The sequence below is a fragment of the Pezoporus wallicus genome, unplaced genomic scaffold (genome assembly GCF_028554395.1).
Source record: "Pezoporus wallicus isolate ANWC-B61680 ecotype Strahan unplaced genomic scaffold, APGP_CSIRO_Pwel_v1 contig_5069, whole genome shotgun sequence".
NCBI lineage: Eukaryota > Metazoa > Chordata > Aves > Psittaciformes > Psittacidae > Pezoporus > Pezoporus wallicus.
In genome coordinates, this window is record NW_026642361.1 from 6,596,612 (window position 1) to 6,624,489 (window position 27,878).

Consider the following 27,878-nt stretch of genomic DNA (forward strand, 5'->3'; position numbering starts at 1 on the left):
TTTGTTTGGGTTTTTTTTTGGGGGGGGGGAGGTTACTGGTTTTATAGGGGTTTTTTTGTTGTTTTTATAGAAAACTCTATGAAGAAGTCTCTAATAACATCTCATTTTAAATACCATAGAGCTAACTGCTAAACAAACTGATAAGACAGCAAAATATATGAACATAGTTCTTGTACTACTAGATTCTTGGACAGAAGTGACAAACAATATGGAAAATGGCACATTAGAGCTCTATTTTACACCCAGAAAGTTTCTGATTGGGTTTCATATTGACTGCCACAATTCAAATAGAACACAGGCATGCACTGAGGTGTCTGAAAAGCGGGAAATACTAAGCAGTGTGGATGAAAGAAAGTCTAACTAGCCAGCTCTATGATAGTAAAAAGTGATTGAAATCTGAACCTTGCTGTATTTAACAGCCAGCACATCACATTTCCCCAGATGTCTCCTCTGAAAGGTTGACCAATTTGTTTCAATATAGTGGCCACTCAACAGCACCAAAAAAGACAGCGATATCCAAAGCACTATGGAAATTCTTCCTCCAAATGTACAATGTGAAGCCTAAAGTACAAAAGCAGTTAATTTATCACACAAGCAGAGATTCCTACAGTAACTAATTCAAACTGCTGATGATACACTAAATCAGAGTGAGTGATGAACACATACATAGCAGCAAGTGAAGTTCAAAAGGATACAGATCTATGTGATCAATGAGCTGCCACATGGCAAATGAAATGCAACGTTGACAAACGTACAGTAACAAGAGATGAAGCTCCAAAATAATCAAACCAAATATAAGAAAAGTTTAAATAAACCAGTGCAGAAATGTCTCATTACAGAGCTAGAGGTGACTCTTTACACACATCTAAGTACCAGACCTTCAAATCACTGATTTTCCTTTCCATATTTAATATGAAAAATACCCACTGTTAACTTGAAGAAGTGCCTTGCCATAAAGCAGTAAAACCCTCCAGGAAATGTAATACAGTGACACCAGTCATGTAAGCAACCATCTATTTCAAGCACACATATTAGGAACAACAGCCTACAGATGAATATCTCACACGCATCTGGTATTATATTGCATATTACTGCCCTGAGTGATGACTTAACAACAAGGCCAACTTACAGCTTCTTCCTCTACTAGTCTATGCAGGTCAGAAACACAATCAGAGCAAGTGGTGATGACCTAGCCTCTTCAAACTGCAATTGCTGTACTAGCTGATTAATGGCTTTTTGACTGAAAAGCAACACCAGTTTGTAAGAGTACTGGCATTCAGTGATGTTCACCTCCCAAATTTCCCTGGAGCATAAGAAACTTTGCACATCATGAAAGATATCAGGACTTTTAAAAAGAAAGAGATCACCTACTGTGATAAGGAAGGGTTTTTATTAGACATTTTCTACAAAAATAATAGATGTGACTTTCTCATATGCAAAGTATTACCAGCTGTGGCTATTACTGTCATTATTCAATTATTCGTTACAGCTACTATAAATACGTTCTCTTTTAGTTTTGTCTATGAAGTGCTATGTGAAAACAATGATAAAGTTCTCTCTTTGTTACTATCTTTTCTATTTGAAAATTGTCATATGTCCTTGAAGGGCTTCCAGAAAATCATACCTTCACTAGGTAGTCTCTTGGCTGCAGTTTTATTGTGGAACTTCCACACTTTAATAACATGGTCTTTCATGGTATTATTTGCCATGATCGAAAGAGGCCTGTTATTCTTGACTGACATGAATCACTCCAAAGCCATCTACACTTTAAAACTGACCACCTCTACTAGCTCCTTGCAGACTCCTCAACAGAATGGTTTGATGAACTGTGCACCTTTGTACCTTTGCTTCAGCTTGTATTCCTTGTTAAATAATATCTAACAAAGAGGCCTACTCTCCTTCATCAACATTTTCCTTCTTTTTAATAAAATTGCTTGTTTTCTTTGACATATAAGAAGATTTCTTGATCTGCTTTTCAAATAAGTCCACCTGCCAGGTGATAGCATGTAATTAGATTAAGAAAAAAATGGTAAAGAATGAAAAAGGTGGCTATCCCATTTACTTCTTGCTCTAAATCTTACCTTTTCAATACCTTAACCTACAGGTCAGTATATTTGTTGTAGCTTCTCTCATATAAAAGCTCTAATTCTGTAGCTCTTAATTAGATGATGAATCATACCTTGATTCTGATGAAACCACAAACACTGGACACACAAACACAAATAAAGGGCTATTCATTTTGGTTTATGCTAGTATAATAAGACTACAAGAATACTCTTTTTCATCATCTATGAAACACTTAAGGACATCCCTAATACACTAAAAAGAACTGGAATAAGATTAATACTGGAAATCACACACAGCAGAGAGGAAACAGTCTAGAAACAAAAAAGGAGGGCTAAGGAGAATCTCCATCCTTTATTGGATGCAGGGAGAAACATAATGACAAATGATGAGGAAAAGGCTGAGGTACTTAATGCCTTTTTGCCTCAGACTTTAATAGTAAGACCAATTTTTCTCAGGGTACCCTGAGCTGAAAGACAGGGATGGGGAGCAGAACAAAGCCCCCATAATCCTAGCGAAAATGGTCAACAACCTGCTACACCACTTCGACATACACAAGTCTGTGGGGCTAGATGGGATGCACCCAAGGGTACTGAGTGAGCTGGCAGAAGTGTTCACCAAGCCACATTCAATCATTCATCAGCAGTCCTGGCTAACCAGGAAGGTCCCAGCTGACTGGAAGTTAACAAATGTGACACCCATTTACAAGTAAGACAGAGGACACAGGGAACTACAGACTCTTTAAAACTACCTGAAAGGAGGGTGCAATGAAGTGGGGGTCAGTCTTTTCTCCCAAGTGGTAAGTGACAGAACAAGTGAAAATGGCCTGAAGTTATTCCAGGGGAAGTTTAGGTTGGATATTAGAAAAAATGTCGTCCCCTAAAGGGTTGTAAAGCACTGGAACAGGCTGTTCAAGGAAGTGGTCAAGTCACCATCCCTGTGGATATTTTAAAGATGTGTAGATGAAGCATTGAGGGACATGGTTTAGAGGTAGACTTAGAAGTGCTAGGTTAATGGTTGGACTCTATGATCTTAAAGGCCTTTTTGAACCTAAAGGATTCTATGATTCTATTAACTGTTGTGTTCTATGTACTGGAGGCTAATGAAAAATAAAGCAAACAAGATAAAGCAAAGGTCCTTAAGAACTCAGTTACTCAGCAAGTCACCAGAATAATCCAGAAGAAATGAACCATCAAGTGCACTTTCAGAGTATGTGTTATTTGAAGAGATTTATAAGTAGTAGTAATACTTGATTTTGCAGCTATCCTTCAGAAAGGACATTCAGCTGAACACTAGAATTTCATGATAAAACTGGATTCAAGACACCATAATGCTAAATCCCAAGTGATGGTATCAAGGCTAAAGGGCTAAGAAGCCTAAACCAATGCATGATAGAAAGGGTAAATTATAGTCCTTCATTTCCCCTTACCATCAGTAAAGTTAGGCTCCTAACTCCATAATGCAGGAGCACTATCTTGGATCCATAAGCCACAAAGAATTAAATGATTGACAGACATTTCCAATTGTATAATTTGTAGCTTATTTACTTTATTTTTTGTTTTGTTCAACTTGGAGACATTCATATGGAAAATCTCTGTCTGGATTTCAGTTTTTATAAAACTTATCTTCCTTCTGAACTGATGCAAGACCTCCATTAGTCAGATTTTCAGTTAGATTTTTCATAGACTTCCATTAGTAAACAGAAGAGTTTCTACTTAGAGGAGACCTGGTGAAAAGCAGAAATAATAGGAAACCACTAAAATGAAAAAAACAAAGCTCCATTACAACTTTACAGTAATTATGATTATTTCATCCCTTGCATAGGCTTATTCTTTGATCTGAACTTTTTCAGCAATTTATTTCAAGACTACTTCCACACTGTTATTTCTCAGGCAAATATAGAAGCAAATAGGAAAATGGGTTTGAGATTTACACATTAAAACTTCCCCTTTCTAAAACTCTGAGTGAAATGCTTTTTTGGGGAAAAAGTGCTACTGAATTTCCACATTAATGGATCTTTGCAGGCAAAAGTTTCTTGCTGGAATATGGAGTTTGCTGGACTAAGGACAGAAGTATTATTGGCTTAAATGAGATGAGGGTTATGATATATGTTGACATATACAAAATTTCATGAAGGAAACTTTTGATCTCAAGATTTCTTATCTGGATAAGAAGATTAACTAACTTATTCACTTATGTTCTGACCTGGTGTTACAACTAAGAAAATGATCCGACTGGGTCCTGTGAATAAGTTATGCTGCAAACTCTGAATGTCCTGTAAACTCTCCTGTATTTTCCCAGAAGTTTTCCTTTCATTGAATACTGCATGGAACACATCTCTCTGACATAACCAATGCATTTATTTAACTTTTGTTTTATATTTTATCTTCCAATTTATTTTGGTTAGAAGTAGAATTACTCTGTTAAAAAATGACCTGATCTTAGACATAGTTTATTTAAATTTCGGAATGAAAAGCTTACTAAGAACAGATAAGATTGATTGCTCTTTCCATCTTAGCATAATTGTATTTCAGGTGAACATCAATTTACTTTAAAGGACACTTCTAAGTAGCAGGCTGCATCATACATAATTCATCAATCACAGCTGCCTGTAACTTGATTTACTCAAGCAGATTTCAATGGAATAGAGGGAGTTGCATTGTTTTTTATCCTTTGGATTGTTTGTTTTTAAATAGTTTACAAAACATTCATTTGTGCTGAATTATTGCTTCGTAATCAGCATGTTGAATTTCTTTTCATACAGAAATGCTACCTCTTTAAACTTTTTTTAAAAGGCAGAGTGAGTTTTCAAAGCACCGTTAAGGCAGAGAGCACTCCATGCTTATCTAAGGCAAAAAAAAAAGCTCAAGGATTTTGCTATGGGGAAAGGGAAAGCAAAAATATTTATCTGAAAAGCATCATTAATTTTAGGGTTGTGTATTTTCTAGCTGGCTTGACATCATGTTAGATATTATTTGTTAGAGCAGCACGCATATGTAATTGAAGAGAAGTAGCTCTTTCCTCAGCTAGTCCTTCATGCAGGTGTTACATGGCTAAAATGGCTTTCACATGGCAGTTTACAGAAAACCATGTGCCACTTAAAGCGCCATTACTCGATACACCCAGAAATATAGCTGAAACTAGGAGCACTAAAATGCATGTTATATACTTAGCATCTTCCATCTTCAGGAACATGTTGGTGCCTCAGATGGTCCTGAAGTAAAGAAATATTTCCAAAAATAGATGCAAATAGAGTTTTAAAAGAAAAAAGGAAGAGCTAGAAACTGCTAGAAATGCACACCTACACAAAGACAGAAATGCCTTTACTTACTTGTAAGCCCATTTGAAACACAGAGTGACCCATAAAGTTAGCCAACATTCGAATTAGAGCTGCACCCTGTGAGAAATAATAGAAGGAAAAAAAAAAAGTTACCGTTTTTGCATGTCAATATTACACAACAGTAACAATCTGAAATAGGCATTTCCATCCAACATTATCATCTTGGAACACTGTCAGTAATATGATCTTTATTTGTGCTGGAATGAAAGACAGAGAAGAAAATGCAAATACTTACAAGAAAAAGTGAGCAAGTAGACTGATCTTGTTAATATCCTGACCCATATACTGAAAAAGGCACAGGTCATAAGACATACTCTCCGCTGCTGGAGCACGGATGTGTCAGCTCCACAGCTGATTGCCCCCAGCCCTTCTGTGCACGCTGCAGTACTGCACGGTTTCAAATGAGGGCAGAAAATAATGTCCATGCTGAATTCTATTACAGTGATTACTCATAATATTTTTACTTTCATTATGCTCTTGCAAATCAAGACTTAGTGATACTACTTTCCTTTGTAAAAGCCTTCAAGATCTAATGATTGGGAAGTGGATCATTTTTGTAAGAAGATGTAGATATACCTATTTGACTTATTAATAGTCAGCTTATCTCCCAGAATCCATGCAAAGAGGTTAAATACTTGTCTAACAACTTGTCTTTACCTACCTATGCCAGTATTTATCCCTTATCCCCTTCAGGCAAAGCTGAGAGATCTAAAAGATTTCTTTTGTTTTACAGGTGATTCTGATTCCCACTACTTACATCAAGAAATGAATAGGTACGCACTAGAGTAACTTTTTTTAAGGCACCCCCTTTGTGTTTTCTCATTCCCTCTCAGAATCACAATTGCTGTCTGTTTTTCTCTTGCACAAGTGCTCTGTTTCAAGTAGAAATATCTTTGCAGATCTGATTTGATGATTTAGCTAGAACATCCCACTTTGCAATCCAATTTCCAGACAACCTCCCTTCCAATCCCATTAATCAAGTGTTATACTTAGCACTGATCACTGCACAAGAGGGAGGCCCCTTTTGATTTAAAGTCATTAAATCAAAGGCCATAAGAAAACATGATGCTAGAACTCAACAACCTCATCTATAGACATAAGTTAAGCAATTAGGCAAATAATCAGAAAATAAATAAACAAATAAATTAACATTTCACAGACTGAAACCCTCACATGTTCTAAAGCCAAAAGGGCTATTACAACAATGTAATCGGACTTCCTGCATTAATAAAGGTCAAACAGTAATTTAGGCAGCAAAAAATCTATTGCTTTCTCTTTACACAATAGCATCTATTTTAGGAAGATTCAAGAACAGGAAAATTTTTCACAGCACTACATAACTTGTCACAACTAATATCTACTCACAGTGAAAATGTTCCCATTTTTACTAATTTGAATTTGTCTGGCTTCAGCTTTCAAAACAGAATTTTATGCCTTTTCCTCCTCCCTTAAAGTTCAGAGCAGTTTTGAAATTTAACCACTGTTCAATTTTTAGACCATTTTACACATGTTCCACTCCTTTTTTGTATAGTGATTATTTCTGAAGTACCGAAGGGATTACCTGTAATAACCAACATTTGAAATAATGACATAAGCCAAAAAGATTCATAAATTACTAGTAAATTGTAAGAAAACACCACAAGTTCTTAACATAGGCAGTAGCAAGTAATACAGAGTTAGGAAAGAAACTGAAGAAACAATAAAAGAAATAAACCAGAAAAAAAAGTCATTGATTGAGGAAATATCTGTGGTTGCTTATAAGAAGTGAACAGTAAATAAACCAAAAGATTGCGTTTGCATTATTAACATTATGTTATGTTTTTATGGTGGTACATACGGTATGGTGGTACCAGGAGACCAATCATGCCTGGAACTCACAGCAGCATAGAAAATAATCACTACCAAAGTACATTATTACCTGAACAGACAAGACCATAGGTAAGAAAGCATTATTACTGTGCTTTTACTGGAGGAACGGAGTAAGTAAAGTACTGAGATGCTTAAATAGATAAAGAGGAGATAATCCTGTCTAAGAAGATAAACGGATTATTAAAACATCAATTAAATGGATAAATTCTATTTATCCTCTAAGTAACTTGGGCAGGACAACCCAAAACATCTGTAGCAGAACAAAAAATATATAAAATATAAAAGGGATCAGCTTAAATCCTTAACAACAAAAAATTTTTCCACTCATCACACAACCCTTTTCCTGCTCACTTTTTAGTATTCCAGGGTCCCCTTGTTTTTTTCTCACAGTTTAGATTTCACATAGTAGCAATGGACATATATTTGTATAGGCACCTTAACTCTACTGATTTCTTTGAGAAGTAAGCAGGATATACCTTCATACACTCTTGCCCATAGAGTCTTTTTCTATCCAGAGACCAAGAACATTAGATACATGTAAAAATACTCCTCATATATATATATATATACATACATATATATATATACATATATATATATATATATATATACATACATATATATATATGTATATATAAAATTCCTCTCACTGGTGACATTTAACCACTCATTGGGTGGAACTATGACTCGCCTTTACACAGCAACCAAATAAAAAAGCAAGCAAAGACTGAATAGGAGATCCAAGGCACAAACTGGACAAATCTTTCAGGATTGATCCCTTTTCACAGCTTCTTTAGAAGTACTTTCTACCAATTAATGACCTTCAGGAAACTCAGAAGTCCCACTTACAGCTTGCAGAACAACATGCTTCTCCCAGTTCTGCCATCTTCTCCACACCTTCTTGATTTATTTGAGGAAGGGATTATAAAGATAAAGGGGAAACCAGAAAGAGGAAAAAACTGCTGGGGGGAGAAGGGAGGAGAAACAGGAGCAAATGCAGCCCTTGGTGTGGAGGGAGAAGAGATGAGAGGAAAAAAAGGAAGAAACCACTCATTTCACCTTTCTTGAACTTTGAAAGCAGGAAAAACAGTAAGAAGAGGAAAAACAATCAATACACTCCCAGCTCTGGGAAGGAATGGGAAAGGGACCAAACATTGGGCATTCTGATTGGAGATAAAGGGAAATAGGTTTGCAAGCAGCAGGATAAAATGCAAGAGGTATGCACAGTAACTGGCAAAAGGAGAGTGGCTTACTACAAAAGAAAGTACCAAATGGAATTTTCTTTAACAGGAAAAATAAAAAGATTTACATATGAACCCCCAAAAATATTACTACTGTGTACAACACAGTACTGTGATATAGCCACACAGAAGGGGATACATCTGACTTAATGCAGTTATCTGTAGCATCTGTGGCTACAATTACTTCAGTTGCTTAGACTTCCTTTACAGTCAATGGCCAGCACCAGTCACTTCTGAGAGCACTGAATCTCATCTTAAAGTAGACCTCCAAATAGATCAGGAGAACCGTAGCCTAAAAGCACCCATCTCTTGTAATTCATTCTAAAAGCAGCCTTGGGTGACTAGCTTATACATACATATCTGGACTGCAGACATCTAAAGTGAGGTGAGAAGAATTCAATGCATTGCCCAAAAAGGACACACAAAGATTGATTCTCAACTCTGCTACAGAAGTTCTGTACTAGTAAGTAGTTCCCAAGAATTTCTGAATCGTGGAGTCAGAAAACTGGTGTGACACCATTCTTTTTATATGTCAACATACATCATAGCTTGGTTTACTCTACATGTCACATGCCAAGCAAACAGCAAAGCAAAGTACTTGAAATAATGAACTGATAAAGCAATTGCAGTGAAGGAGACAATATAAAAATCAGTAAGCCAGCACAGAGAATTATACAGAAGCTAGGAGGCAAGGAGCCATGTATAAAAAGATAGAAATGAGCTGGGAACTCTTTCAGCATTAATTTTTTAAGGACCAAAAATTATGTCGGGACTCTAAAAATTGCTCTTGAGAGAAAAATGTCACCAACACAAAACAGAAACCATAAACTACAAATGACTCTTGCAAAGGTGAAATAATCTAGTGCCTTGTAAATGCACTGGAGTCGGGGACAGAAAAGAGACCATAAAAGATTGACCTATCATAACTCTTCTGTCCTCCTTCACACTTAAAACTTGTCATTTTTTCCTAGAACATGAAATTTTCCTTTTTATTTCTGTGTTTGTGGGTTTTGTTGATTTTAACTGTAGGATTGAAATTCATCTGACTGAGAAGATGCCTTCACTGCATCTATCTGGTGCTTACTCAGTTGTATACAGCTGAGCCAGCTGCCTAGACTCCTTTTAAAGGCACTGGAGAGAGAAGTGAGCATTTCAGCTCATCCTGATTCATCTCATCCAAAGACATGCATCTAAAACAGAACACATGAATTTCGGCCTAAAAGTGCCTGTTTATCTTCATTGATGATGCAGGAAGGTTAAAAGACCAGTCAATTGCACCAGTCAATACAGTGAATATCCCAAGTGAGGTGACATGAATCCCCATGAAGATATTTTATCCTGCAACTTACAGAGCAACCTTAGAAAATGGGAAAACACAAACAGTGCAAAAACACCTCCCTGAGTTTGAAGAGTCTGAGACAGCATTGTGCAGACTCCCCTATCCATTTATCCCATGTAACGCCAAATACTAGTAATAATAATATACACAAACCTCAATATATCTCCACTGAATGTCTACCTTCCCATCCTTGCTTATCAATGAAAGCTGTTTATTTTGATTTAGTTCATAATGATCACTTCTGTGACATAAAATATAAAATCAGGAAGTACCCTGATAGGAAAAACACCACCATGCTATTTAAGGTGTAAATGAGGAGTGAGGTGCTTAGGAGAGGAGCATTGGATAATCAGCAAAAACTATGTAAGTGAATTTCTAAAAGAAATATAATAATTTAGAAGGTCCATTTTCCACAAAACCTCCACCCATCCATTTTTCTGCCTCCTCACTCCTTTAAAAACAAAACAATAAAAAAAATAAAAAACACCCCCACCAACACTGGATACAGATGATTTATTAACATTCTTTTATTGTGCAGCAGTTAGAGCAGTCAAAATCAGGCTTCATTAATATGTAATAGTAGTGTTTGGTTTTCAAATACAATAGGACACAGACAGGAGGCCTAGAGTTATTTTTCTGTATGCTGGTATCCCTGCTATTTAAGATTATGGTTCCTTTCTCTTTAGCTAAAGGAAATGTGAGTTACTTAATCCTTTACTTCAATTACACTATATTTCATTCACATTATAATTAGAGCTATTATTATCAATAATAACTTCTTATAATCACCTTCATCTTCATTGATTAAAACAAGGCTCAGACCACAACAGGCACTCACAAAGTTACCATTCTTTCACAAAGAGCTCCCGATTTAAAATGAGAATCAATATACAAAAGTTGATGGCTACTAATATATACCTGATACGTACCAGTATTCTTTTTGTTTAATGTATCTGTCACATTGCCCACACATTAAACATTCCCTCCTTAAACTATTTACCCTGAGCTACAGGCAAGGTGCCTTGTAAAAGACTTTTTTTAAATCCTGTGTGTACTGACTCCCTGCAAGAACTCCAGCTGGTTAGTGAGTCAGAATCTCCCTTTGCAGCATGCACGTCCAGGCAAGACCAACATATTTATCCATGTGCTCAGTTATGTTACTCTTTATTTGCCATAGAGATTCCCACCTTGATGGAGAAGGACGTCAAACTCATCAGCCTATAGCTCCCAGGACTTTCTGCACATTACCCCAGCAATTGTCAGGCACAGTAGTCATTTGTGAGGAAGGTCTACATCCCACTGCCAGAAGTTGTGCAGCTCTATACACGGTCACCTTCAAAAGGTGCAGGTGGATGCCACTCAGATCTGCAGACTTCCTAACTACTAATTCAGCTCTTTTAGTTGGTGTTTTCCATATACTTATCTCCAACTGATCGTTCCTGCAAGCTATCTGTTACAAAGAATAACATGAGCAAGGTAATCAACACATTCTTCAACAGGAAAGTCTGATACAAATAAATCATTGCACTTCTCTGATATATCTTTAAGAATCTGAGTCTCCCTTTTACACTTTGGCAATGACATAGCCCCTTACTTATTATCAAGTAAGCCAGAGCCATACTTGCCGTATATACACACCCAAGTCAGGCACGAACTACCGTAGCAGAAACACTTAAGATCACACAAAAACTGCCAAATTTTGGCTAATATGTTTTGAGTAATGGTTGAAATGTATCTTTTCTTCTTGAAACATGCTGAAGAAAGATTTTTTTTTAAAACTGCAAGTGTAATAAAAGCAGCATACAGGTTGGTTTTTTTCTTAAAAATACTGGAACATAATTTTACAGTACTCTGTCAAATAAAAACCTAAGGGTATCAACAATCAAATGGGATCTTAAGTAATTTAGTATAATTTCATTTTAGCCCAAAGTTTCTGAATTAATACATTATTCTTTATTTCTCAAAATCTTAGATAATTCTGTGATTTTAAGTTCATTTCAAATATTAGAAGAGCATATTACCAAGCACTCATACAAAGAATACACATTTACGCATTATGCCACTAGCCAAAAAATAATATCCAAGTCACGTTTTCCAACACAATCATTCTTTGTTGGTACTAAGCAACCACAGCTGGATGCCCCATGAAATTTAGCTTATTGGGAAAAACACAGCATGAATTAAAATGAAAGAACAATGTACATCAAATATGTAGAAAAAATGTGGCATTTAAAAAAGAACTCTTACATAAAATTCTAAAACTAAAATAAAATCTGTTGAATACTGGAGAAATGTAATATAAAAAATGTTTTGACTAAGTCACATCTGCAGAATTTGCTCAAATGTAGATACAGAATAGTCTATAGATACGTAAATGAATTATCTAAAAACTTGGTCAACTGAGATGCTGTGTTACACTACACAGTACACTAGTAGTGCACTGAATTAAGTGTACTGTTACCCTCCACACGTTAAAGAAGAGGAACAAGAAATGGGAGAAATCTGGCTGTAATGTCTGTTGAGCGACTGGAATGACGTTAAGCAAAACGAAGGACATCCTTCAGTTCTCTTGCAAGAATAACTGAAAAATGGACAACCACTTTCAAATCCAGGGGTTGCATTTAAACTGTGCTTCCTTAAGCAAACTTATTGACCATACACTTGTTTTTTTCCTAAAAAGAAGTCCAACCATTACTCAAGTTCCCACGCAGAAGATCATGCTGAGATGTATTTTACCTTCCCACCTTTGTCATCTGAACTGTCTTTCCTGATATGCAGCCTTATTCTGATAATTGCGGAACAAGAGTGCCCTGTTCATACCATCAGTTATAACAGTACTGTGGCAGGCTCCTGAGAAACCTCTGCTAAAGTCCTTCTATTGAGTTGTAAGAGCAGAGATAACTGCAAAGACTTCTCTGGAATTCTTCCACTGCCTCTATGCAGAATATTTCATCTCTGGGAACTGCAGAAGTACTCACTGAGAAATTATTTTCAGGGAATTAATTAGACTGTATCATGAGTCACCAGCACTATATCCCCCTCTCATTTTCAGAAATTGAGCACCATAATATACCAGCTTAGCTATTTCCTGTATTCTCCAATGGCACCTCCAAACACTACAAGAAAAATGAAGCTTAATTCATGTGAATTTGATGAGTGTGAATGTTTCCTTATTTGATTAGGTTAACAGAACTCATTTGTTTAAATGAGTAAACATGTGCCTATGATTTCTTCCCTGTGGCATAAATGTAAAATGTTCAGATGAATTCCTAGAGGCTTTCCCTTTGGAAAACCCACATAAAAGCTGTAAGAAGAAGTAAGGAAGGAGATAGGTATATGCAGACTATGCAGCACAGTAGTACAAAATGTGACAATATGTGACTTATCCTTAAGCACGCAAGCAACCCAACTTAAATACTAGAGCTTATACACATAAAATCAAACAACTATGTACTTGGCTGAATTTGGATCTCAGTGGTTTCCCTGAACTTGATAATAAATTGTTAAAAACTAAGGGACTGCATTCATTAAAATGAGCTCAAAGTAAGTATTCCTATTTGATTTTAACAGTACAGACTATTAAAAAAAAATAAACATCAGTCTTTTAATTCGTCTTCCTTACTTTCTAAGTAATACAGAATTTCCAGTTGATATTTGCTTATCGAGCAGTGCACACTCACAGGTTAACCCGTTGCTAATACTCAGCAATAAAACTGGGATATATTTTAATAAACAAATTAAACTTACACTATTTTTAAAACTTTACTTACAGTGTAGAGGAGCTAGTATTTTTAAAATCAGCATCTATGCCTATAAACCTGTAATGAACTGTGCTAAATCATCAAAGATGTGTAAAGGCACCTTATGTTGTTTTTATAGATTGTAAGGCCATTTATCTGATGGCAAAACACCACTGAAAAAGCAACATTATATTCAAGGAGAGATTTTCACTGGGAAATCATAATCATTTTCTATTCTGACAAACACAGCTGTTCTAGGACGGGATAATACCAAAATGGTCAGATGGTAAAATGAGCTTTGGCAAATTATTTGTCTTAGCCAGAAATTCTGTTGTAAATTTTAGGACTATGACACAAAGAATAAAATCTGGGGGTAAATGACCATAACTAATCATGTTCTTCAGGTGGATATTGTCATATTATTTTCCTTGAATAATAAAACGTTATTAGTTGCCCAGACAAAATGCTATTAGAACACCATTAACAACAGGAGTATTATTTAGCCTCAACACAAAAATCTTTTTTACATGTTTTGACAGCACTAACAAGGACAAAAGCATGTAATACTTTTTCCATAACTATTTGTATGAGGAAATCTTCAAAGATGGACATACACAGGAACTTGATGACATTATTTACACAGAAAGGCCATCATCAAGTACTGAATCATAGAATCATACAAGGGTTGGAAAGGACCAACAAGGGTTGGAAAGGACCGTAAGATCATCTAGTTCCAACCCCCCTCCCATGGGCAGGGACATCTCACACTAGACCATGTCACCCAAGGCTCTGTCCAACCTGGCCTTGAACACTGCCAGGGTTGGAGCATTCAGCATTTCTTTTGGCAACCTGTTCCAGTGTCTCACCACCCTCACAGTTATAAATTAGTACATCCTAAAATCCGTTATATTAAGAATCTCTTCTAAGAATAAAACTGGCTCCACAAATCTGTGTTTTCCATTAGGAGCGATGGACAAAGATCTTCCCTTTTATGATGAGAACTTACAGAAGTGTTTACACAGTCACAGTTACTTCACCATTTTACCAACCAGCTCCACATGCAATCCAAAAGCAAATTAAGTAAAATATAACTCAGGATTTGTGAAGATTCTCCACTGATGACTACCTTGGTGATCAGTATGACTGATAGCTACCTGTTAATCCAGCCACTGTGCTCTCTAAAGATATGGTATAGCACTAGGGGCTTTTTTAACTAGAATATTATGCCATAATAAATCACAGATTTTAAAAGCCTATGTCTCAACACAATTTATCTTTACCAACCACATATTCAATCTCATTAAAGAATGAAGTCAGGTCTGTTTGACCAACTTTGTTTCCACAAAAGTTTAATATTAATATTACTTTTTTTTTTAGTTCACTAAATACAACATAAGAATCTCAATCCATTTTCCCAAGTCTGATTTGCAGCTAACTATAATTAAAAATGCCATTCTACTTTCTCTCTTTTATTTCCTCTTTTAAGCTTCAGAAATTATCCACTGCTTAAACATACCTTTATAAAACAACAACACAACAGGATGCAGAGGTTATTCCAGAGAGTTCCCTCTTGAATAGTAGTCCTGCAGGATCATATTTTGATACAAATATTGATCATGTTTTTATGTCAATTTTTTTCTTTTTACTTGATTTCATTATCTCCAGTTTATTTTCTACTTCTAATTCTTGCAACTTGTTCCAACTTACTTCTTTAACACGTAAAATTCTTGTTCTTGTTTTACTGATTTGAACTGGGCTGTGTGCCAGCAAATGCCTTGCCTTCATTTGGGCATTGTTTGGTTTTGGACTCCTTCAGGGAAAAAAACAGCCTGTAAAGGCTTACAAAGGTACTTTCTGCTTTGCCCTTTGCTAAAAATTATCATTAAAAAGTAAAACCAGAGAAGCAGAAAGGTGAGTGCACTTCAGGAACTCTGGTGCTGGTATTCCCATGTACATCCACCTTTATTAAAACTTTATTTTAAGTCATGGAAACACCTAAGACACAGATGCACTGTTCTATTCTTGCTGCTCCCTGTTGGGGAAAGAAGCATGCAAAATGATGGCAGAGGAGAGTGTCTTCAGTCACCTTTGCAACTTCTGCTTTGGTTTTGCTAGAGTCCTTGGGACCTCCCATTTGCCACTGCCTTTCAACAGGGAACAGGCAGAAGACAGTCCTGTACTGCAACAGGTTGCACCTTCCCAGTTACTCTACCCTCACTGAGCAATCTAGTCTAACAAGCTTTTCCTTAAAATAAAATTAACATTTGTACTCCATTTTTATTATTTCCAACCAAACCCACATACAGTTCTTCCCACTGTGGGGAATGCTCCTGAGGTACATTAGGTGTGTAGCTCTTTATATATTACACATAATGGTTTCTATGTTTCTTCTTCAGAAAATACTATCTTGAGTCAGGATGGTGCTTCAGATGCCTTAAGATTTTTTGCTAAGGAAAATTCAAATGAAAAAAGAGCCTTATAAAATGTGGAAGCAAGGACAGGCGGCCTGGGAAGAGTACAGGGATGTTGTCCAGGAAGCTAGGGACCAGGTTAGGAAAGCTAAGGCCCAGTTAGAATTAAACTTGGCTAGGGATGTTAAGGATAACAGGAAGGGATTCTACAGGTACATAGCAAATAAAAAACAGACTAGGGAGAATGTAGGCCCCCTCAGGAAGCTCTCGGGAGAACTGGCTACACAGGATTTGGAGAAGGCTGAGGTTCTGAATGACTTCTTTGCCTCTGTCTTCATTGGCAAAGGCTCTGACCAAACCACCCAAGTCTTGGAAGGCAGATGCAGGGACTGTGAGAATGAAGACCTTGCGCCCACTGTAGGAGAGGATCTGGTTCGAGACCATCTTAAAAATCTGAACGCACACAAGTCCATCGGACCTGATGAGATCCATCCGTGGGTCCTGAAGGAGCTGGGGAATGAAGTTGTGAAGCCGCTGGCCATCATATTTGAGAAATCATGGCAGTCAGGTGAAGTTCCCAAAGACTGGAAAAAGGGAAATATAACCCCCATTGTCAAGAAGGGGAAAATGGATGACCCGGGGAATTACAGACCAGTCAGTCTCACCTCTGTGCCTGGCAAAATCTTGGAGCAGATTCTCCTGGAAGGCATGCTAAGGCACATGAAAAACAACAAGGTGCTTGGTGGCACCCAGCATGGCTTCACTAAGGGGAATCCTGCCTGACCAATTTGGTGGCCTTCTATGATGGGGCTACAGAACTGATGGACAGGGGTAGAGCAGTTGATGTCATCTACCTGGACTTGTGCAAAGCGTTCGACACTGTCCCACATGACATCCTTGTCTCTAAATTGGAGAGATCATTTTGATGGATGGACCACTCGGTGGATAAAGAACTGGCTGGATGGCCGCACACAAAGAACTGTGGTCAATGGCTAAACGTCGAGCAGGAGACCAGTAACAAATGATGTTCCTCAGGGATCGGTGTTGGGACCGGTCTTGTTTAACATCTTCATCGCTGACATGGACAGTGGGATTGAGTGCACCCTCAGCAAGTTTGCCGATGACACCAAACTGTATGGTTCAGTTGATATGCTGGAGGGAAGGAATGCCATCCAGAGGGACCTTGACACGCTTGTGAGGTGGGCTGATGCCAACCTCATGAAGTTTAACCATGCCAAGTGCAAGGTCCTACACCTGGGTAGGAGCAATCCCAGGCACAGCTACAGGTTGGGCAGAGAAGAGATTCAGAGCAGCCCTGCGGAGAAGGACTTGGGGTTGGTTGATGAGAAAATGAACATGAGCTGGCTTCAGTGTGCGCTTGAAGCCCAGAAAGCCAACCGTATCCTGGGCTGCATCAAAAGGAGCGTGACCAGCAGGTCAAAGGAGGTGATCCTGTCCCTCTACTGTGCTCTCGTGAGACTCACTTGGAGTATTGTGTGCAGTTCTGGTGTCCTCAACATAAAAAGGACATGGAACTGTTGGAACAAGTCCAGAGGAGGACCACGAGGATGATCAGGGGACTGGAGCACCTCCTGTATGAAGACAGGCTGAGGAAGTTGGGGCTGTTCAGCCTGGAGAAGAGAAGGCTGCGTGGAGACCTCATAGCAGCCTTCCAGTATCTGAAGGGGGCCTATAGGGATGCTGGGGAGGGACTCTTCATTAGGACTATAGTGATGGGACAAGGGGTAAAGGGTTTAAACTTAAACAGGGAAAGTTTAGATTGGATATAAGGAGGAAATTGTTTTCTGTTAGGGTGGTGAGGCACTGGAATGGGTTGCCCAGGGAAGTTGTGAATGCTCCATCCCTGGCAGTGTTCAAGGCCAGGTTGGATGAAGCCTTGGGTGATATGGTTTAGTGTGAGGTGTCCCTGCCCATGTCAGGGGGGTTGGAACTTGATGATCTCTAAGGTCCTTTCCAACCCTAACTGCTCTATGATTCTATGATTCTATATGCTACACATAATGGTTTCTACGTTTCTTCTTCAGAAAATACTATCTTGAATCAGGATGGTACTTTAGATGCCTTAAGATTTTAAATATCTTGAAGCACCTGCCTAATTTTACATAATAGCACCCACTGGAAAGAGTGGGAAAGCCTGCATACTTTCCCATACAAGTCAAGAACTCTTGGGGCTGCTCTGAACTTGTACCTAAAGGTTTCACTAACTTTGACTTTCAACATCTTTCATATTGGAAGCAGTAGTGACTTATGATCTTTTTATCTAAATAAAAAGCAATTATTTTTACTACAAGATACTTCCCCTGTTACAATGCATCACAAACAAATGGCTCCTGAAAGCACCTTCTGCAATCTGGGCACTGACTTGCTGCACTTGCAAGTCATGGAACAGAAACCAGCATCACAAAATGCTCACCCAGGATTTGATGGCATTCACGGGCAACATCACAGCTAAATTAGTCAGGGAAAACAGAGCTCTCCCTTTACACTATGGTACGGGTGTTGATTGTAAAGCTACCTGTATTGTATTGTAAGACTTTTAAGTAGCTGGATACCATCTTATGTTATTGATTTAGTTAACTGAATAATTAAAAATAAAACCTATTTTACTATGGTTTACTATTTACAGGTATTTATCTAGAATTTCTTTCATTATTAATGAGCTGCTCTCACTTTTCCTATGGTCACTTCATAGAAGCACACTGTGACAAATTAATTGCACTCACAAACTGAGTGGCTTTCACTCTGATACTAATCTTGGTTTTACTGGGAAGAATACATGCCTTGGGGTTTTTGTTTTATTCTGTTATTACAGTGCCAATATCCTTCCCAATGTGTGAAGAACAGAAGTAAAAAGAACCAGGTTCTTAGAGAGACTTTCCAGTGAGTGCAGTTATCCTTCCTGTTCTTCCATAGTCTTGCAGAACATATTATGCTGTAAATTTTCAGAGAATTACACTCAAAAGGGTAAGCAAGCCACTGCTTTCAATTTCTTGTGTTCTCCTTTGCCAGAACTGTTACTGCAACATACAGGGAAGCTGAGCATTTTCTTTGTGCAAATTTTTAGTTGAACAGATTTCCTAACACAGAACATTCCTTTGAGGGGACGCAGGAAGCATGGTCTCTCATTATTGTTATTAGAAATATATTTTCCTTCCATCACTTAACACAGAAAGCAGGGAAAAGCATTTTCAAAGAAGTGGCATATAGTTAAGAAGGAAAAAGAAATTTCACATACATGTTTAGGAAATAATGAATTGCCTGCATTAAAAAGCCAGGGCCAGTAACTGATCTCACTACTGAGGTTAATTTTGCTTCAGGGAAGAAAAGAAGGGATATTCTAAACTATTCCAGTCATCCTCTTCCTTGTTTTGATTATTGTTTGTCACTTGCCAAGACATATTCTACTGGGGGTACTTTTATAGTTACACTCCATCATGCTGGTCTTGCTTGCTGTGATTGCTGCCAGAATCTTCAACCAGCACACTTCAAAGCATGCAGCAGGCTGACTGAAATGACTTCAGATATTATCTGGCTCTCTACAGTATCCTTGGTGCCCTTTCATCCCTTCTCTTACCTGGCTGTGACTGCTCATCTAGGGCCATGACTCCTTTAGTTCTGTCTGGGATCTCTCTCTCTCTCATGCTGTTCTGGATCTGGCTGCTCCCTTTGAGATGCAGCTGTCTTGTTTCTCCATTTTATTAATGCCAGTTGTTCCTCACTGATTGTTCCTTCTCAAGTTATTCTTGCTGTACTCTCTCCTCCTCTGTTGATGCAGCTCTTGAGGACTATGACTCCTGCTGTCAGTTATTTCTGGTGTGGAAAGGCTGTCATGCTTTTTGCTTTAACAATTCTCAGATCCACTCATGTATTCAGCTGGCTGTATTTCCTACTGCACTTGGGATATAACCACTTTTCCCATCATCATGGGAGGACACTCTCTCACTTTCAGCTGCAATAGGAAGACCTACCCCCTCTGATGTAAATTGAGAGACTTGAATACTCTACCACTACTGTTTATTAACAAATTATCACAACTTCTTATTTTTCTCTATATATTTGTGACCCTAGTGAAGGATGACACATTCCTATCTAAAGAATGTCTACCTAGTATGATGCTTTTGAAAGAGGCAAACATTACCCTCAACAGCTTACATGGAAAAACATTGTGTGCTGCTGGGCTGTAGTATCTGTTTCACTCTGCTTGTGGGACTACCTGAATGCCATTCTTCAGAGGCTTATGTCATGAGATTTCTCAACATGTGCAACCACCGAGGACAAGAAAGTGGAAATGAAAAATATATTCAGCTCCAAGATATTTAAATAGCATAGTTTCAATGATCATCTCTGAAGTGTATAGAAAAAGGCATATCTTGAAAATGACAGCTGAGTGCCTAGCAGAGATGGGCACTTTAATGGTGTCTAATTGATTTATGCCACAGTGATGACAGTAAAGACAATGAAATGACAATGACATTCTATGACTGTCATTTCACTGAACAAAAATTAGATGGGAGAAAGTTTCATGATTTCAATATCGTGTAGAGAACCGTGAAGAGAGAAAAGAGATCACAACGACAATCCAAGGTCCCAGGGAGCACAAGATGGACATATAAAAAAAAGAAAAAGAAAAGAAAAGAGAATGAAATAAAACCTTACCAAAATGTAGGCAAAAGATACTGCACATAGTCCTAGACTGTTCGAAAACAAGCTGTTTTTTTAAGACAGTGGAAAAGTCATCAATGATGGTCCTGATCCAAAGTTTATACTAAAGTCAACAGAAAAATATCCTGAGAACTTAATACTTGACAGCAATTTACAAAATCAGTCAGCAAACAAAAAGCCATCCCAGAAACACTGGCAACAACATCCCTCTAGCAGGGCTCATTGTGTCAGGAGGACTTTGAGGCACATGCCTGACCAGGTAAAAGCCTTCAGTATAATTTTACAGTTTGGATTTTATTGAAATACCATTCAAAACAGTATTTATACTTGCAGCCACTGGAGAACTAGAAGGATAGGCAAATGTTTTAGCTATCTAACAAATAAGCTTATTTCCCTAGCTGATTTTAAGTGCACGCCATGCATGCATGCCTACAAGACTACATAGGAATGAAACAATGTAAGATCTACAATGTGTTAAATCTGCTCTAATCTATGCTCAGTAGACAACAGTGTCAGGTGTCTGGAGGAAGATACAGAAACAGTGAAAAGAGCAGTTATGAAGTCAGTTGGGAAAGTTTCTTCCTATTAGACACTGCTTGTATCTAAAACAAAAGGATGAATGGTTACAGAAAATAGCAGACAGACAAATTATCAGACAGGAAGTCTCCATGGGTGAAAGACTGGGTCTTTTAATCTCCTCACCTATGAAGGTGTGTTTAGTAAATTCTTCCATTGCCATTCCTCAAGGTGGAATCTCCTATCTAGACTCAAAATTTACAGAATCAGGCCCTGCTATGAGCACATTCAAGTGTCACCTAGGCTTCGGGAGAGTTGGCTATCAGAGAAGCTGAATGGAGATCCTGCCATATCCATTGGCCACGGCCACTGTTACAATGAAAAAGAAACCTTTAAATGGAAGGATACAGGGTTAAGATTGTACTTTAATCTGCACCAAAAACAGAGATCCTAATACCCTGCATAAAAAAGCTATCACTAATACTATAGCTAATACTATAGCTAAAATAGCTAGTGCCCTATTTGTCATTTCAATGTAAATGAAAATTCCTTATGTTTGAAAAGTATTCATAATTTAAAAAATGTAAAGTATCAGTTTACTGTGTGATATTACTATTATCATATTAATAAAAACATAATTAGCTGTAAATATTGAGATACTGATGTGAGATAAGCCTATAAACATACTAAGCTGAACTGAGGTTCAGCTACCACCAGCAAACATATGACCGAAACATTTAAACAACGAGAATACTTCAGTATGCTAAAAGCTGCCGGCTATTACAGCTTAATTGACCAAGATTAATGTTTACAAAGCCAGCTAAGGGATTTTTGAAAATGTTACTTGGGCTTTTGAGCAATTCCAGCATTTTAAAATATTTCCCTAGGTATTCTGTGTTTGCATATTACATCCTACACCTATTACATGGACACACACACACACTCTCATTTGCCCATCCTTAAAGGCAAATGAGATCCTTTCATGGAAAAGGATCAAGTTCAAGTTATTGCTGACTGGGAATAACTGATGATTATAAGAGAGGATACACATCTTTTTTAGCCCAGAATGAGCACTGGATAAACTGGAGGCTCAGTAGGCAAGTCAGTGTTGTGCTGCTGCTGTCTTGTTACATATGTGTATGTCAGTATGATGTTAGGCAGCTAATAGCGCAGAAGAAAAGATTATCAAATGCAAAGGTGATAGTCAAAAGACTCCTGTAACTGAATCATCAGCAGAGAGGTCCAGTGCAGCCTTCACAGCAGAAGGTTGCAGAGAGCAGCTTCTGCATCACACTCCAAACGTTGGTCACGATATTAAGGCATAGTATTACATATAGCATGTAGCAGAGAACAACCATGTGTTAAGATTGAAATCACCAGCTTTTGGGCCATATACTAACAACCCAAAGACATAAAAATGGAGAAGGTGAAAGTGTGCAGCCCTCTCACTCCTACCCAGAAGCTGTTCAGTCCCAAAGTTGGCCAAAAGGCCTTCTGTTCATTGAAGCACAATTTGAAACTGCCTGAGTTTAATACCTTAAATTCCTTTACCACACCAGAAGGCAGTTCCTCCACTCTCACTGCTCCACAATGACTTCAGACTTTTCACTGACTGACAGAAGAATTCTCATGCATAGAAAAAAAAGAAAAAACTTTACATTTAACTTCAGCACTGGATCCTTTTCCTAGAGAGTTTCAAAAGGACAAAGACTACACATCGTTCTGCTTTTTAAAGCATCTAACACAATTCAGACACCACTACAAAACGAATAGTAATAAAAAACCCCAAATCTATTATTTATAACATTCAGTAGCACTGGATATGTTGAATTTAATTGGAAAAAATCACTGTTGTATATTGCAAATAGATTCCACACAAATTAAAGTTTCCCAAATAGTAGCCACTGTAGTGTATGGGGTTTTTGAACTGGTATTTGTTCTACAGACAGAACATGATCTTCTAATAACTACTGACATAACTGTACACAGAGAAAGGTAAGTTTAATTAGCCTTACCTTTTTATAGGCAATCCAGTCAAACACCCTGTCAATATCTGTGGCTTGCTGCACCTCCTGGGATACTGGATGTGAACTGGCCAAACCATCCAGCAACATCACTTCATGTAGGACATCTGTCAGAAATCTCTGTTTTTCCTGAAATACAGCGCATGTAGTAGTATCACAGGCCAATACACATTTACAACAATACAGAAATTATGCACAGTTATCAGAGGCAGTTGACTAATGTGACAGTTGGCTAAAATCAGACCTAGTTGGAATGTAAATCACCATGACCTCCTACAATCTTGAATATGGAACAGACTCTGACTTAAAAACTGGTGTTGCAATAAAACTTCACTGAAATCAAATTAAAGACTATTAAATGAACCAAAGCATATCTGTAGGTGCAGACTGCAATTCTGATTATGACTATTAATTCACAGTTAAGAAGGGTGGTGAGAGAGGTGAAATTGTGTAGTCTTCAATCACAAAAATACATGGATGCAACAAGTTGTCGAGATGATTGCATATGAAAACTTGCTGGTATGCAGGTTTGAGGGTACGAAAACTTCTGACAGAGATAGGTAAATACAATTACTACTGCTTCATTTAGTGAAGTTTCAGTCACTTGGCTCTTTGTGCCAAGTTCACACAGCAGGTCAGCATGGGACAGGACAATGAACAGAGCCCAAAACAGTGTTACAGGTGCCTACATTGTCTTTCATAATTCTGGTACAGAAATCCTTTCTCCTCAAGAGCTTGCGTGCTCTAAAAGCTTTGTAACTTCCACCTGAAGGAAAACATTATTATCTCTCTTTACAACTGGGACAATAGCTGCATGTAGAAGTTAAATGACATAGTCAAAGTCACAGCTACATCAGAGTCAGGTGCAAACCCAAACAACATCCAACATACTAATTTGTTTCTATACCTTCCATAAACACAGATTGCAGAGGTATGCCAAGACTGCTGCATATTTACTCTGGCAGCAACATTAATTAAATGTGCATGTACAGCCTATGAACTATGCTGCACTCAATTTTACAGTGCAACTAGATGGGACTTCTGCAGCTGAGAAATTACATGCCTTAATACTCCCTCATATTGAATTCATACAGATGTCTCTAATCCAAAATACTGTTTCAGGAAAGAAGAGCTTCATTTACTTGTTTTGGTTGAGTCAGAAATAAATGCGAAGAGTGAATTAAAAATTATGGAAGGTTTCAATGCGGTTTTTTACCCTGAAATGACGTATCTTGAACTGTATCTAAATTACCTAAACCCAAATGTTCCTCAATCATTGTCAACCTCATGCCATAACATAAAGGAACTCTAGAGAATGCTGCATTTTTTTAAAAAGCCACCTTGATGTCCTCAGATAAAATAACCACACAATTACATAATAAATTCTATGTTTAATTTCTTGGGTGTCAAGGTTTTGGTATCAATGTATTAATTTAAATTATATTTAGAAGACAGCTGAAAAACTCTTCCAGTGCTGATCCATCTGGAAATAAACCTTTATGTTAAAATTCATCAGAGCACAAGAAATGTACCTTGAGCTGATTGTATATTCAGGCGATTAAAAACACAGGATGCAGAAAAGCCAATTACCCACCACACTCCTAGTGTTCTCAGCTGGCTGCATGAAGCAAGGTTTGTGAAGGGAGAAGTAATGTCTTGTTTGTATTATTGTTCATTTACAGATTTTCTCAGGCATATATAGCTAGCAACTGCCCTTTTTTATGGGGGGAAAAAAGGTGTAGGGAAACAATTATTATGACAGTCCTACTCAGGGTAAAACTGCTCAGGTGTAAAGGACTGTTCATACAGGTGTGAACACACAAGAGTTATGGATCTGTGTCCAAATTCAAGTTTGAATATCACAATTCACAAACACTTGTGGGACTGGATTGTTAGTTCGGAATTAATTCATTAAAAGGATCATTTTTAACCACAAATTAATATTTTAAATACAGAACCTGGAATCAAGAAAATCAGCACATATGAAACATAAAGCAAAGACAGAAGAAGAATACCAAAAAAAATAAAAAGGACAGGCTACATTTGGGTTTTCTGTTTGTTTCTTTGGTTATCTCCTGAAAAGGAACATTTTAGATTCATGATTACTCATTCAAGTTACCATAGCTGAAAAGTCTTCCTTAAAATTTATGTCACACCATTACACTGGAATACAACTGGAATAGCTAGTATACCTCCAAACATGTAAACCTGCATTTTAGTGGGAATTAATAGGTCTTTTAATCTATAGAGCTACATTTATTGAAATAAAAGGATTAAAAAAAAAAAACACACCAAAACCAAAAACAACCAAAAACAAACCACCACCACCACCCCACCCCCCCAAAAAAAAACAAACAAAACAACAAACAAAACATTCCCAGTTTTTTCCTTTAGGATGAACCCCCTGAGAGCAGATTTCAAAAGGAGACTTAAATATAGGCCGGGTTGGACAGGGCCTTGAGCAACCTGGTCTATTGGAAGGTGTCCCTGCCCATGGCAGGGGACTGGAACTGGATGAACTTAAGGTCCTTTCCAACCCTAACTATTCTATGATACACACAAGGACCTGCAGCTTGAAGAGACAACAAGAAACAGAAATGCAGAAAGAAACTAAAACTTATGTTGAGAAAATACCACCGTAATTATGTTGAAGAAACACTAAGCTATTAAAGTCCTAACAACACATTAAGGGGGAAAGGCCAACACGTGAACAACTTGCTTATACTGATGGAGGAGGGTCTTTCTAGTCTCTTGTTAGGTTGCTCTACACAGTACAGTGGAATTGATCTAACATGATACTTACAGGACTAAAGAAACATGTAGCACAGAAATTGTAAAAAAAAATCAGTCTTGGGATGCATTTAATGAGGGCACCGAGCTGCCAACAAGGTAGGTGACAGGTTTGCAGCTAGATATGAAACAATGACCATCCTCTGAAGGAGTATGACTGCAAGAAAAAAGCCAAAGACTGATCCACCTGAAAGGAAAAGATAGCTTCAGATGAGTCTGAGGCTTTGCTTGGAAGTACAATGCTGTGCAGTGCTAACACAGGGCCAGGGCTCTGAACAGAAGCTGATGTGACAATAGCAGAAACCTAGCCTGAAATAAGCACAGAAGTGCTTCCACTCAAATGTGTGCCTTTCTCTAAAGGCAATCAGGAAGCCCCTATGCTCTTTATCTTCCTACTGCCCACTTGGAGTTCCATCTCTTCATCTCCTCTCCTCAAACTCTCCTTGAACTGTGGATAGGTGAAGTCTGGGGGACCAGACCCACGTTGAGAAGAAAAGACATGCCAGTTATTTCTTATTGCTTTCCCTTTTAGAATCATAGAATAATTAGGGTTGGAAAGGATCTTAAGATCATCTAGTTCAACCCCCTTGCCACGCGCAGGGACACCTCACACTAAACCATGTCACTCAAGGCTCTGTCCAACCTGGCCTTGAACACCACCTGGGATGGAGAATTGACAGCTTCCCTGGGCAACCCATTCCAGTGCCTCACCACCCTTACAGTGAGGCACCCTTCCTCCTTACATCCAATCTAAACTTCCCCTGTTTAAGTTTTAACTCCTTGTCCATGGACTTGTGCATGTTCAGATTTTTAAGATGGTCTCGAACCAGATCCTCTCCTACAGTGGGCGCAAGGTCTTCATTCTCACAGTCCCTGCATCTGCTTTCCAAGACTTGGGTGGTTTGGTCAGAGCCTTTGCCAGTGAAGACCTAGGCAAAGAAGTCATTCAGAACCCCAGCCTTCTCCAAATCCTGTGTAGCCAGTTCTCCCGAGAGCTTCCTGAGGGGGCCTACATTCTCCCTAGTCTGTTTTTTATTTGCTATGTACCTGTAGAATCCCTTCCTGTTATCCTTAACATCCCTAGCCACGTTTAATTCTAACTGGGCCTTAGCTTTCCTAACCTGGTCCCTAGCTTCCCAGACAACATCCCTGTACTCTTCCCAGGCCGTCTGTCCTTGCTTCCACATTTTATAAGACTCTTCTTTCATTTGAATTTTCCTCAGGAGCTCTTTATCCATCCAAGGAGGTCTCCTGACCCTCCTGCTGCACTTCCTTCTGGTTGGGATGCAACACGCCTGAGCTTGCAGCAGGTGATGCTTGAATATCAACCAACAGTCTTGGGCCCCCCTGCCCTCTAGGGCTATATCCCATGGAACCTTCCTAAGCAGGTACCTGAAGAGGCCAAAGTCTGCTCTTTTGAAGTCCAGGGCACTGAGCTTGCTGCACGCTCTTCTCACTGTCCTGAGGATCTCAAATTCAAGCATCTCATGATCGCTGCAACCAAGGCTGCCCTGGAGCATCACATTTCCAACGAGCCCTTCCCTCTTGGTGACCATGGCACCTCTCCTTGTCAGCTCCTCTATTACTTGCAGAAGGAAGTTGTCTTCCACACAATGGAGGAACCTCCTGGATTGCTTGTGCTGGGCCGTACCATCCTTCCAACAGATGTCAGGGTGGTTGAAGTCACCCATGAGAACAAGGGCCTGCGAGCGTGAGGCTTTTCCTATCTGTCATATGATCAGGCGGTCTGAGTGCCCACAGTAATGTCTCCCATCACTGTTCTCCCTTTAACCTCTGTTGACTGCTCACCTGTCCCCAGAGCTCCATACTCTCCAGACTATCCCTAACATGAAGGGCAACT

The 27,878-nt window shown here is 38.4% G+C and overlaps 1 protein-coding gene across 1 annotated transcript in view; it reads right to left on the bottom strand.

Annotated features, from left to right (window-relative positions):
* The window catches only part of TRHDE (thyrotropin releasing hormone degrading enzyme), a 213,640-nt gene that overhangs the window by 86,466 nt on the left and 99,296 nt on the right, over window positions 1-27,878 (bottom strand). The window contains exons 6-7 of the mRNA XM_057429460.1: window positions 23,219-23,356; window positions 5,396-5,461 (exon numbers count right to left, since the gene is read on the bottom strand). Coding sequence (XP_057285443.1) covers window positions 5,396-5,461; window positions 23,219-23,356 — 204 coding nt within the window. The remainder of the gene's footprint in view (window positions 1-5,395; window positions 5,462-23,218; window positions 23,357-27,878) is intronic.